Source organism: Carassius gibelio, chromosome A13 (assembly GCF_023724105.1).
Source record: "Carassius gibelio isolate Cgi1373 ecotype wild population from Czech Republic chromosome A13, carGib1.2-hapl.c, whole genome shotgun sequence".
Taxonomy (NCBI): domain Eukaryota; kingdom Metazoa; phylum Chordata; class Actinopteri; order Cypriniformes; family Cyprinidae; genus Carassius; species Carassius gibelio.
Window position 1 is genome coordinate 22,409,316 of NC_068383.1, and position 14,658 is coordinate 22,423,973.

The 14,658-nt window shown below is 37.1% G+C and overlaps 1 protein-coding gene and 1 long non-coding RNA gene across 3 annotated transcripts in view; both read left to right on the plus strand.

Annotated features, from left to right (window-relative positions):
- LOC128026793 (uncharacterized) overlaps positions 1 to 3,554 on the plus strand; it is a 5,198-nt gene extending 1,644 nt beyond the window's left edge. The window contains exon 3 of the long non-coding RNA XR_008186525.1: positions 2,435 to 3,554. This is a non-coding gene — a long non-coding RNA (uncharacterized LOC128026793). The remainder of the gene's footprint in view (positions 1 to 2,434) is intronic.
- Positions 3,555 to 9,480: 5,926 nt separating this feature from the next.
- LOC128026515 (homeobox protein Meis1) overlaps positions 9,481 to 14,658 on the plus strand; it is a 62,939-nt gene continuing 57,761 nt past the window's right edge. For both annotated transcript variants that reach the window (XM_052613754.1, XM_052613755.1), the window contains exons 1-5: positions 9,481 to 10,133; positions 11,581 to 11,804; positions 12,971 to 13,112; positions 13,338 to 13,388; positions 13,800 to 13,850. In XM_052613754.1, the coding sequence (XP_052469714.1) occupies positions 10,122 to 10,133; positions 11,581 to 11,804; positions 12,971 to 13,112; positions 13,338 to 13,388; positions 13,800 to 13,850 (480 nt within the window). In that variant the 5' untranslated portion in view covers positions 9,481 to 10,121. The remainder of the gene's footprint in view (positions 10,134 to 11,580; positions 11,805 to 12,970; positions 13,113 to 13,337; positions 13,389 to 13,799; positions 13,851 to 14,658) is intronic.

Consider the following 14,658-nt stretch of genomic DNA (forward strand, 5'->3'; position numbering starts at 1 on the left):
GAGCTCTGAGAGTCTGCCGGGGTGTGTTTATGAACACTGTCTCCGATGGTAAAGATCAACGGCTGCTAGCCGGTTAACTGACATCAATATAGGGAAATAACGGTGAACATAATGGAAGCTCATTTTCATTTCAGTTCATTATTAAAGCAGGATTTTTATCATTAACTAAAGTACAACCATAAAAAAAAATAGCAAAATAAATGCATTTAAAAGGTATTTATTTCAGCTATTTGCAAAGGCAACACTTATCATTTCCATTTAGTTAAACTTTAAGTATTAAAATAACAAAAAATAAATTAAAAATTATATAGAAAGATAAACTTCCAAAATTGCATCATGCATTTTTTTTTTATTTTAATGAAGAAAACATCACCTGTATGTCAACAAAGTCACAGATGACAAGCCCAGCCTTCATGTAAATCCACACAATCACTATGCGGGTGCAAAACTCTGACAGCTTGTTATCTTTCAGTGACAGAAGCCAAATCAGCCCGGCTTACCGACTCAATGTAAATCAGCAGCGTAAAACAAGCAGTGGCTAAATCAGCCAGAGACAGAGAGGCTCTTTGTTGCTGCGTGCAGATTAATATCTTAAGCGTGTACCATTGTTCAGAGTTATGTCACCAGCGGCCGTAATGATATCTTAAATTAATGAAGTGATGAAAGCGGCGAGGGAAAGGCCTGTGATTTACAGGATTGCTTTTAGCTGATGCACAGCGCCATCGCTGGATATAAATCAGCCGCTGGGAGCGATGGGGGACAATGAATGGATCCGCACATGGGTTTACAGTTCAATTAGTAAGGCACAAGGACGACAGCGCAATCTAATTCACCCGGCCAGGTGTTTGGATGCAGGAAAGAGCAAATGAAACAACAGAAGATATCTTTTCTGTTGATGAAGGTGCATCTTAGGTCTTTGCCGAGTTAACGTCTGAGTTGTGCTTGTAAAACAGATATACAGTACACTAAACATTGAATTTTCTGGTGTTATGACACGGTGACTCTAACAGGCTCCTCAAACACTCCTTCTGTCTTTGATTGGTTGGTCAAAAACACAATCCCTCCCCAAACTCATGCTAATGTCCCAACTGAACGAGATTGAGTGTTTTGAATAAAACTGTTGTCTATATATATTCTGCTGAAAAAAAAAAAAGTTTAATTTACCAACTTGAGCCAGTTCCCAGTAAAGCAGAATGACCTCCACGTGGCCTGACCTTGCTTGTATTCTGCTCAAGAGGCAGGCTTGGGTAACTTCTGAGGTAACTGATGCCACTCTCTCAGAAAATCAATAATTAAATTCGGTCGTACATGGACCGGTGGCCTGCACCTGAACTGGAGTTTTGTATTCCATCCCCCCGCCACAGTGGTCTAGATTACTTTAAGCCAAGTCTGATCACACACACACACACACAAACACACACACAGACACACACACACACACACACACGCACACACACACACACACACACACACACACACACACTACCATTCAAAGTTAGGACATGTATACTCATTGTTTATCATTACTATGTTATACATTTAAGAGTAATAGTAAAAATCTGTAAAATCTATGAAATACACAGTTAGAAAATACTCAATATATATAAAATGTTTATAATTTTTTCATTATTAAGTTTATTTTTTTAAATTGTTTATTGCATCAGTTGAATAAATGAATGAATGAATGAATGAATGAATGAATGAATGAATGAATGAATACATACAAAATGCATAATTTATATTTGTCTACAACCCCAAAGCATCAGAGCATAAACACGAAATGCAAACATGAATTCAAGTACATTTACACTTCTTACTTCTGGCATTGCATGTTTTATAATTTGATAAGTTTGGACTAAGGAAAAGAAAATTACTCTTTTTTTTAATTCACCAATGGCACATTATTTTGATCAAAATAGCAATAAGACATTTATGTTTTCACAAAAATAAATTATTAATAAACGTTGGTCTCTTGAAATTTCTATCCATCAAAGAATCCTATAAAAAAGCATAATGGCTTCCACAAAAATATGAAGCGGCACAACTCTTTTCAACATTGATAATAATAGTAAACATTTCTCGAGCAGCAAATCATATCAGAATGATTTCTGAAAGATGATGTGACACTGACGTCTGAAGTAATGATGCTGAAAATTCAGCTTTGCTCACTGAAATAAATGATTAAAAAGCATTAATCTAGAAAACAACTATTCAATGGTAAATAATAATACTATTGATCAAATAATTGCAACTTATGTCAGCAATAGACATATAGACAAAAAACATTCTCCAAACTTCTGGGCGGTAGTGTAAATTTTTAAGGTCTTGCCACACCATCCGTTCTCAGCTGTCAGGTTCCTTTATATGTTTAAAGGGTGTTGTGCCATTACCATGTTGTAGTTATCACCTTATCTGCTGTTGTTTTTTGTTGAAGTGAGCTGTAAAGTCATTTAACGGGGTGCTGCATGCGAGGGTGGTGTAAACCTGTGAACCCTGTGGCCCAGCTCAGCGCTCCTGTTCCCAGACCATTTGTTCACAAATGCAATCCCGCTTTTTCCGGTGGCATGAGAGCTTCACCTTGAGACTGAGAATAAGACGGTGAGCCCTGTTTGTGTAAGCTGACCTGTATGTTAAACAATCTCTTACTGATATAAATGTACTTCTCTACAGACACTTTCCCTGTTAAAATTGTATTTATTTCAAAGCTACTCACTTTCAGTGTTTATTGTCATAAATGTGACAAACTGTAAATGTTGTTACAGATCAGCACACACACACACACGACCAGCGATGGCCGATCTAATGTTTGCCTGAATGTGGCCTGTTTCGGCTCGGAGCACCTCTCTTCGGTTTAGGTTTCCTTTAGGGACTCGGCGAGACCCACAGCGTCAGACCCCATTCAGTCTATTGTTAATCGAGAGCGTCTACAATCAAAGTGTGGAGTGTTTGGGTCAGAAGCCTCGGCGATTGAGGGCTACCCCAGGGGCAAGAGCGTGGCCCCCAGAGACACCGCACAGCTCTGAGGTTTCACCTGGGGACTCGAGCGCTTCGAGAGCTAATGACCCACTCCAGAAATATTTGCTTGATTGAGTGTGTGGTTGACTTTTCTCATATTGATCCACAGGTGAGGTCTTCTGTTTCACTTATAAACTACCAGCTCATTTATCAACCTTGTTCTGCAATTAAAGTGAAATTGTAGTAGTAGATCATTCATTTGTTTGTTTGTTCCTCCATCCGTCAAAAATGGTAGCATTGCATGTCTGTTACCATTAAGATCATTTGTATGCTAGTGTACTTAACTTTAACAGGTATAAATAAAAAAGTAAATAAATGCACTGCCATTCAAAAGTTTGGGATCAGTAACATTTTTAAAGAAGTTCTTATGCTCATCATGGCTGTGTTTTTATGATAAAAAATACAGAAAAAATTGAAATATTACAATTTGAATTAAAGGTAGGTTATTCTATTTAAATATACTTTCAAATATAATTTATTTCTGTGATGTAAAGATGATTTTTCAGCATCATTACTCCAGTCTTCAGTGTCACATGATCATTCAGAAGTTATTCTAATATGCTGATTTATTCTCAGTGTTGGAAACAGTTGAGCTGCTTTATATATATATATATATATTATTTTTTTTATTTTTTTTGGAGCCTGTGAACTTTTTGATGAATAAAAGGTTAAAATGAACAGCATTTATCCAAAATAGAAATATTTTCTAACTCTCTCTCTCTCTCTCTCTCTCTCTCTATATATATATATATATATATATATATATATGTTTTTTTAATCAATTAAACACATTCTTGCTAATGCTGAATGAATTTTTTTTTTTTTTTAACTGAACTGACCCCAAACTTTTGAAAGATATACAGCTGTGTATTGTTGATTTCCAATCAAATAAAAAATATTTCTAAAGAAATAAAAGGCAAACATTTCCAAATGTTGGGTTCATGTCATATTCCTTTATTTTGGCTTTTATTCCATATCTGTTAGCAGAGAAATCATATATATGCTAGAGCACTTATATTAACAAATGAACAGATTCAAATAATATTGGTGACTCATCTTGCACTAATGAGCGTGTCCACACTTTAGTCGATAAAATGCTCTCTAGAAATCATTAAATAGCATAATATGGTTCAAGGCTATTATGTAAATGAAAGTCTAGTGTCCTTTTATTCAACATTGTTCCAACAAGTAATACATCAACACTGGAAAGAAAACTATGCTTATCAGGCCACTCCGAAGGTTTATCTGTTTATATCTGACTCCGATGCCCACCCTTGTGTTGGTGTAACCTTATGAGGTTGATTATATTTTCAACTCATTTTTAACAGTCCATGGTTATGTGTTACCTTAGTTGGCATTAGTGGAACTGTAGAGTACAGTACATTGCAGGGCAGAATCACTGAATGTGAAGAGACGGATGTGATGAGGAACATGAAGTGCGCTGGCCCGGCCCTCAAGGATGGTCTTAATTTTCAAACCCCCTCTCGGCGTGTACAGACAGAGCTCATTAGAGTCTGCTGGAGCTCAGAGCCCAGGCCTGCTTCTCTCTGTGTCCTTGCATGAATATATGAGTCTTCACACGTCCTCCGCAAAACACTCTTTCGCCACCCACCCCCCTGCTTCTTTTTTTCTCCCCTCTTCTCTCTTTCTCTCAAAGGTGCTGATCAATTCACAGGCTCCTCTGGAGGTGTGAGACTCATCCATGCACGTCGTTCGCTCCCGTTCTCTCTCTCCCCTTCAGTGAGGGCAGCGGCCTCCTCTTTTCACCTCTGGGCTCTGCCAGTCTGTGGCCAGGCTTCGGTCAAATGAAATCACACTAATCAAACTCCCCCCTCTCCTTCTGCCTCTCTCTCCCACTTTCTCCTCCTCTCCGGTGGCTCGGAGCCCATTAGCACACCTGAAATAATAACTGAAGTGACAAATGTTTTGGCACTTATAGCCGATAGACCAAGAGAAAGGGTGGGAGAGAGCATACCATGTTCTCAGAGATTTAGGCAAGGTATTTTCCAATCCCAACTGTGTCAACAGGGCAAAAAAAAATTCAGAAAGCATCCCATGTGAAAACGCTAAATCTTGATGTTAATAATAAAAACACAAATTCAAGTACAGGTATTTGATTGTTGTTTTAATAGAAATCTCGTTTTCAGACATTTACAGTGAGTTTTATTGACATCATGTTGTTTATTTAGTCGTTTTCAGCAATACTCTTAAAGATACAAACATGTAACAACATACTGATATCCCACAAGTGCTTTTCTTTATGCTTCACTAGAAATGTACTGATGTTATTGCAAACTGCGTTATGCTCTTTTCTTAGTGTAAAATCCAATAATAACTTCGTCTTATAATTTCTTAAGTGCTATCGACACCTTCTGTTATTTAGTTTCTATTTTTTTTTATTATTATGACGCATGCGTGCTAAATTAAACGTGTTGTAATTACCTGCCTATTCATTTAGATTTATAATTTTAAAGTTACTGTTTGTGTTCAATCCTAATTGGCGTTTATAACTAATAATAATTTACATTTATTAAATGTATAATAATTTACAGCCGAAAACGTCAAGTCAACGGGTAATTTGTTTAATAAGTTTTAGCTTTATTAATAAGGCGGACAGTCGGATGATTTGTCATTAACGTTCTTTTTAACAAACGTTATTCAAATGTCTACATTAGTATCATCTCAAACAACTTCGATAAACAATGCAGCTTTTCATAATTGATTAGCATCATTAATACACTTGGAATTAACATTTTAATTTAACATTTAAGAATGGCGTGATATTACTGCATTTCGACTGTGTGTGTGTGTGTGTGTGTGTGTGTCAGAAAAGTCATTGCGTCTCATTAAGAAACAAAGAGAGAAAATGCTGTATGTTTCCAGTAGAAGGCGCACATGATCAAGCATACAGGTCACTGCAAGCCTGTGCATATGTCAAAATATGTTTTTCTTCTGGATCTTGTGTAGTAGTTTACGTTATTGCAAATCCAATAGGCCTGAAGTGCGCTTCTCAATTAAGAAAGTTTGTTAAAATAATAAGATCTAGCATAAATAAAACAACACGAAACAAATAAAATGAAACCACAACGTCAGATAAAAGAAAAACACACTGATTTCTCATTTTAATCAGACTTATGAATATGTAGCCTTATTAAAATTAATGCTCAGTCAAAGTATGTTTCCAACTAATACAGATACAAATAAAGCCTAAATCCAATCATTTTACTACATCTGTTGTATAAAAAATACATATATATAATTTAGCCAGGTTTTTCTTCTTTTTTTCTCGACTTATTGTACATTCAATTTCCGGACGCATGCACGTATCTGATTATCTAATTAAAGTAGAACAACGCATGAAAAAAACGCATGAACCATAAAAAGTTCCCAAGGTTATGTATTTAGTTAGTTAGTTAGTAGGTTTTACAGTTTTGTTATTGCATGTGCAACCTTGTCAAGTCAATTAATTTAATTTTCCCCACGAATGGTAAATAATTATTTTAAAATAGTATTAGGTAGCCTGTCTAAAACGTATCCGTTGTGCGATTTTAATATTCACACACTTTATATCTGACAAGCACTTGAAACACGCTGTAAGAGCATTACAACCAGGCATTGGCAAGATCAAGAACAAGTCAGTAGCCCGCTGTTTTATCCAGGCGCGTCTTACCCATTCCCGACAGTCCTGTAACTCTGAGGCGGTTGTCGGTGGTGGAAACGGCAGGGATCGCTGCCGACTGGCCCCTGGTCGCAGATTGCTGCGTGGGGTATAAAGAATGACCTCCGTTTGACTTCTGAACCACAGAGGCATGTTGATTTCAATAGCCAACAAATGAATAACAAATATTATTGAGGCAGAATAGAAGCGTTGTTGTAATAAACATCCAAATGACTTGATGTGTTCCAACACGTTCTTGTTTTCAAGATTAATACTGAAATGAATTGTTAGACGGAGCACACGATTTGTTTAGAGGCCCCTTGTTCTAAAAATAGGCATTTTTATATGCAATGTAATACTAGATATATAAATGTACTATATACTTATTATATATTTTCTTAATTATATACATGCATTTTAGTTAATACAATTAATTAAGTCTAAATGAAGTTATATAAAATACTTTTAAGCACACTCAACGCTACACAGCAGTTGTACAAATGTCTCCAGTGATGCAAAGATATGCTTTATCTTTTATTTTTTCATTTGATAATGCATCAGGGGCACAGTTCAGTTAAAGAGTCGGACTTATTTTTAAACTCCGAATTACATTTTACGTCTAAAGTTTCACATCTCTTTCTAACCCCAAATGATCCGAAAGGATGGCATTAACTCACTGATGCGTGCTGCAGTCTGCTGACCCTCACTAAAAGGCAACTTAAACAGTGAAAGTCCATGCCCTCATTGTGCTCTATAGCGTGCTTTTATAGAGGATAATTGAAGGAGCTTAATTACTTTATAATGCTATTCTGGTACTCTGACAGCAGTTAAGCGTTTGGGTAAGCACAGCTTTCATGTCATCCCGTTTGCTTCTCACATAATTGAGACAGACACAAAACTAATGTTGAGATTGCAAACATCAATAAAACAAATGGGTTAACTCAGGACACATATAAATTCTAACCTACATAAAATCTACATACACAGACGACTTAACTGAAATTAAAATAATTGTCGAACTAGCAAAAATTTAGGTAAACTAAAACTTTTACTTGACAAAGATATTACATCCCACTTACCAATGAACGCGTGCGTGTGTATCTGTTGCACGGCGTCGGGTTAGACGTATATCTGTTCTTTCTGTTGCATGAATCCTCTTTTCATCTGTGTATAAGTCCACATCAGATCCCACACCCGCGCAGCGCGCACCCTTCGTTTGCCGAGCGCTTTGGGGATTTGATAGTAATTTCATGCCTGTAAATGTGCGGCGGATCCTCGCGCTGCTCTTCCGCCGGGAGCGAGCGCTGTGTGATGCTCACGGCAGCTGATAAGACACTGATCCTTGCATTAATCGCTTCTGATCGATGACAGATCCTCCTCAGACAAACTTCATACACCTTGTCACCGGGTCAGTTGTTTCGCCCACAGCTGTGCACTTGATGCACATCAGTTTAAAGCTTCTTATTCAGCTATTTCATTTGAGCACTTTATGGAATATTTATTATTTATAACAACAGACAGCTTCCTGGATGTCTTTTAAATTTACCAGAACACAAACCACTTTTCTTGTCTTTTTTTCTTTTCCTTTTTTTTTTTTTATTGTAAAATAAAATAGTTTGTACTGTACATGCTGACACAGAAAATACTGGGATAAGTAGTTAAAAGTTCTTGGAATAAGAAAGGAATAGGAATTTGATGGCACGAGGGAGTTCTCAGAAGAGGAAAAACTTTGTAGCACAAAATATGAAATACATTATTGGGTCTCCTTTTAATTGCAAGACAAAATTCACAAACAAACATTCACATTGATATATTAAAATAATTAATATGTTTTCTCAGTGAGTATGCCTAATATGTGTGTTTCAGTGGGAGATAAGATTAAGCGTGTGTGTGTGTGTGTGTGTGTGTGTGTGTGTGTGTGTGTGTCTGTGTGTGTTAAAAGAAAGAGAGTGAGCAGCAAAGGAACAAAACAGAATACGAAGACTACATTTTCCCTCCAGATTACAATATTTTCATTCCACCTTTTCTTCATTTATGGAAGCATATCGACCGATAAATTAATGATTGACCATTCTTTGAACCAATAGACGACTTGAGTCGCCGTAGCACGCTTTCATTGGACACTGCACCGAACTCCTAAGATCCTACAGTAAGTGGATGAGCCCATTCACAAATGGCGGGGGTGTTTTTTGGCTGAGAGCGCGCAGAGGCACTTGCGAAGCGCAGCATATGCTGTTTCTGAATAATGATGTTTGTGTGAAATGTAAAGTACCCAGGCATATGGTAAAAAGTGTATTTCGTAAAATGAGTGCAGTGCATGTCTCTGGGCATCCGCGTAATGCACGGCGTGCCAGAAAACTTTATTACGCACACTGAACAGGGCTTCCAAGTTTCACGACATTTACAAACAGCGCTCTCCCATTTGGATACTCTGATTAGAAGTGATAATAAACAGAGTGAACTGATGTGAAAGAGCCCACGCTCCATATATAAAGACTGTTTATATATATATATATATATATATATATATATATATATATATATATATATATATATATATATATATATATATATATATAAACACTTTATACATGTCTTGGCATGCAGAACGAACGCAGTGCAGAAAACCACCAAAAGCACAGCGCGGTCTCTGTGTGTCAGCCCGGTTCATGTTGAATCGTGGTAGCAGTGGTTCGCGCTTCTCCGCGTCCCACACACTTCACCCCCTGCTTTGGCTGGAACTTGATGTGGCCCATCGCATTGTGCAAGACGCGACCTGTTATGGCCACCACTACTTCCGGGTTTCAGCAGTCTGGTCCAGATTCAGCTGCTGAGCCGCGTTCAACACACACTCATTGTACACAAACGGGGAAAGGCTGCTCGCAGCATCGATCGTGGCTCCTTTAAGAAAAACTAAGCCAGAATTATCAGCCCACCTCCTCTTGAGCTCGTTTAGAAGCTATTGCATAAAAAATCAACTCAGGAGTCGAGAGTGATCAAAGAAACGAGCGAGAGCTTCATTTTTGTGCATTCGAGTACTATTCTCGTTAGGGCTGCTAACCAGTGGAAGCGCGCGGAGGATCATCATTCATTCAGCACTTTGACAAGCTCGCGTTTGATTGATTGACAGCCGGAGTGGCAAAAAGCCATGAGATGCGCTAGTTTTGTTTGAGGGGCTATTTTCATACTGCTTTGGAAAAGAAGATTTTGCTCGATCCTTGTTGCTATCCACGGGAGCGAAGGCGAAGGCGAAGGGGACCTATTCGCTGAACGCGCCTGGCTGAACTTGTGGTGAAGGACTGGCTTCATCGCCCGCTTGAAAGAGGCAGTTGGATTTTTTGGGGAAAACATATCCCACATTTGGAATTTGCGTATTTATTTCTTATTCACCCTGGCCTCATAGGGGATATATTTTTGATTAAAGGAAGCCGAGGGAGTGCGGAGGGCGATGGCGCAGAGGGTACGTATCCCGAAAAGTTTCTTCGACTCCGTGTTGTTGAATGCAATTGGAAATACTGAAACGTGGCCGATGACAGTCAGACTCGCAGTCAAACTTTCTCTTCTTTTTCGTGCCAGTTTGTTGTTATGTTAAATTCCACAGCGCTCACATTCACGCATGTATCTCTGTACAGTTTTTCGGGACACTGAAACAGTTTTTAATTAGAATCCTATCTAATAACGTTTGACAGGGATCAATTCATTTTATTTAAAACCATACTTTTAACATAATCACTGCACTTTCTTTAATTTCTTCACGAGGACAAATTATGAAAAACTTTGAAACTATTGGAATAGCTCAACTCTCACAATTAAAAGTAATTACAATACATGTTATAATAATACACTGTGCATGACATCAATAGAGCGTTCAACCAATTCAGCTCAGCAATATTATATATATATATATATATATATATATATATATATATATATATATATATATATATATATATATATATACATAGTCTGTATTTTTATTTCCTTCTGTGTTTTCAAACAGCATTACAATGAAACATAATAGTGCGCTTGAACTTGTAAAGTTGACTTTTTTTTTTTTTTTTGCATTTGTAATCAAATGTAAACAATCACAAAGTAGACTTAATCGTAACTCTCCTGCATTTTGCTTTTAAGTCGGAAGTACAACAGCACCCTGCTGTCTTGCTTACACTAATATAGATTTAGAATTAAAATGTGTTATGTTGTCATCATTACAGTTTCATTACAATATCATGAAACTTTTAATAGTTATGATACCTTATCAATTTCATTGAGAGATTATTTTAAATAAACGTAGCAATATTCCACCGAGCTGTTAGGCACGATTGGACAAGGTAAATTTAATTAGACTCATCCTAAATGCTAAGTATGTTAATGTTTGGACTAGTTTATATAATAAATTTAGTTTGACAGCAGTACAATCAACTATAGTTACATGCAAATGACATTACCTGTAACTTTAGTTACACTTGTAAGAATAAGTATTCCCAGTAATTCTGGCACAACATAGCGCTGCACAGTCGTGTGATTGTAATGTTTTTTTGTTTTTGTTTTTGGGGATGATCTCAATAAAGCTGTAGCTCAGCTCTCCATGTTGAAGTGTCCGACGCTAAGTCTGTCTGTTTCAGTCTGTTTTTAAATAAGCACATGAGAGTTTTTGCAATAAATAAACATTTTGCATTTAGTGATAGAACCACGAGATAGTCTGCATGTGCAGTTGATATAATGAATTACTTTGTAATAACGGATCGAAGTGTTTTCATTTCGCAAAAGCCTTTTTTTTTTTTTTTGCCCGAGAACATCCTATGTAGCTTTCTTTCCATTTTCTTTTAGTGTAGATTTTTCTGTGTATATGTTGTGTAAGAGGTTAAAGTGACAACATGGGAATATCGCCCTCCGTGTGTGTGCAGTACGAAGATATGCCCCACTATGGGATGGACGGAGTAGGAATCCCGAGCACGATGTACGGGGACCCGCACGTCGCCGCCAGATCCATGCAGGCGGTTCACCTGAACCACGGGCCCCAGCTCCACTCCCACCAGTACCCGCACACAGCCCACACCAACGCCATGCCGCCCAGCATGGGCTCATCCGTCAATGACGCTCTCAAAAGAGATAAAGACTCCATTTACGGGTACGTGTAGATAGCCAAGACTTATCTTTTGTGATGAAGTTTGCCAATAACACATTATTTGTCCCGCAATAGTTGCTGTAAAACAGCATATTGAGAATTTAAGGCGCCTTTAATGTTTTTAAAAGGTATTTTTATTCTAAAAGTTGTCCCCTCTCAATTTCACATTAGTTCACAATTTAAACTTTGACTGTTCGTTTTGAATTTATTTTTGTGACACATCATTTTTTAAAAAAAAAATATATTTGTTTTAAAATTCTGATAATATTTAGCTTTAAACTTTAATTATGTTGATATATACTGAGCAAAACAAACTCATTGTGCATAAACACATTGTATGTTGCGTTTAAGCTATAACTTTTTAATTGTTTAAACTTCAGGCCTATAGTTAAATTGCTAAAAAACGTTTATGGTTGTATGTATTTTATTTTATTTTATTTTATTTGTTTATTTTTATTCATTTATTTTGGAAGCTGGGCTACAATTAGCCCTCTAGTAAAACCATTTAGGATATTTTCCACATAGATTATCTATCTGTTCTGGTCATAAAATGTTCAAACATATCTGGATGTGCGGAGTTACTCCAAACGCGGTGCACGAGCTCTACACTTCTCATTACAGCGCTGAATATAAACGTTGCCGTTCAAAATACGCAGCAACAAGCTATAGAACGTACTCTCTCTCATTCATTATAAATTAGACACGTCCATAAACGTTTACACAAGACATAGGACCACGATCTGAACCATGGTTAAATTGCATGCTTGGCCTAGACTCAACGTGAGCATTTCTCAGATGCTGTGATCTCGCAGCCCACTGTTTATGTTGACTGCTGTCTTTGATAATGCGTTCAGGAATCCAAGTTACATGTGATTTGACACAATACTGTACACAACTAACAAGCTCGTTATAGTGCAACTCACAACAAAATAATCGACATGAACATACGCGTAAACACTTTAGATCTTTGTTATCGTGGCGGAGTGATGCACGTAGGCTACTTTTGTTTGGTGACATAAATTAAGATTAGTTAAATCGACATCTCTTGAATGCAAATTAGATTGTTCTTATGTTTTCAGTACAGACCGCTTATACACTGAGAAGGAGTTATAAAATGTTATAAAATGGCATGTGCTAATCCAGCACTGACCTCTGTGTTTTTATTCCAGGCACCCTCTGTTCCCACTTCTAGCACTGATTTTTGAGAAATGTGAATTAGCCACTTGCACACCTCGAGAGCCCGGTGTGGCTGGGGGCGATGTGTGTTCATCAGAGTCTTTCAATGAGGATATAGCAGTGTTTGCAAAACAGGTCAGAAACTGTTTTATGGCGCAAAAAGTTTTTGCATATTTTAATGTGTATAGTTCCTGCGTTGTTGTAGACTGCTCTCCGCAACTTTAAATCATAAAAAAAAAAAAAAAAAAAAAAAAAACACGGGCTAATTAATGCATTTAGATTGATTGATTTATTTTTAAAGAAATGCATTTTTTTTCTCTCTCACAATTTTTTAAATTATTCACATGCATATCGTCTCAGATTCGAGCAGAAAAGCCGCTATTTTCATCAAATCCCGAGCTGGATAATTTGGTGAGTGCACATTATTATCAGTTTGTATTTGAGAGTTTTATTGTATAACTTTTATAAAATATTAAGAAAGTGTTCATTAGAATTGTTTAATTTCTTGATGGCATTGCGAATCGTTATGGATAACTTTTTTTTTTTTTGTAATGTAATTTTTATTTTTTTTGCATGAATGCATGAATGCTTTATGATGACGGAGGACACACGTCCCTCTCATTAAAACATGGATTAAAGTGATAATCTATTTATAAATTAAATATAATTGGACTTAATTTCAGGACATTGTCTTGAAAGTGATCTGAAGTCAGAAATGATCCAACATGTCATAAATCACTTATTTTTTTGTAATCGTTTTGGGCCTGTTTATTTCGTCACATTTCAAGTAAACTCTTTTCTCCATTTGTCCATTTTCTCCAGATGATACAAGCCATTCAAGTTTTACGGTTTCATCTTTTGGAGCTCGAAAAGGTAATCAAAGTGTACCCCAACTGAGCGGTCCTCTCTTCAGATCTATGGGCCTCATCTGCATAAATGTATTTTTCCTGGTCTGTTGTAATTAGTGTCAAAATCAATCATGCTGCCTATTTCTCCTCTGAGTTTAATTACAATGCAACCTGCTACCACGGCCACAGATATTTCATAGCACTAATTTCAATGTTTCTCTGCATGCTGTGCCACCTAGTTGTAAGCCTTTATTTAATATTACTGACTTTTTTTTATTCGGGAATACAGTCGAACACGTAGATGGCACGTTTTGCTCTCTTATCAGCAATACACACTTTGGGAGAATTTTATAATAAACACCTGTTTCCACGTCGAGAGTAGGGCTATCAAGTGATTTATCTCCAAACCATATAGTTTTACAGTGTTGAATACACTGGCTCCAAATCTCCAGATATTTGCATGAGCCTCAGGGTTATGTGTGTTGAGATAACACGGGCGAAGCTATAGTTTGAGCATTCTGCCATAAAAGAGGAATTCTCCCCTCGCCACTGAATGTCATCCTCCATATTATTCCCTTGCAAAGAGGCGGGAACTAAATAACTAGACGAAATTAAGCAGTTTAGGCTACCTTAAATGTCAGTCAAGCAGGTCATCTCTCTAATGGCCACAACCCCGGGAGCAGATGCATTTTACACGGGTGTTGAATACGACGTAGCCCGTGAGAGTCGTCTTGTCAGTGTCAATTTTCGTCGATATCTCTATTTTGAGAGGGAGTAAAGTTATTTCTCATTCTGGATGGGTCTGGTAGCTATCAGAGAATGCCATTGAGGAA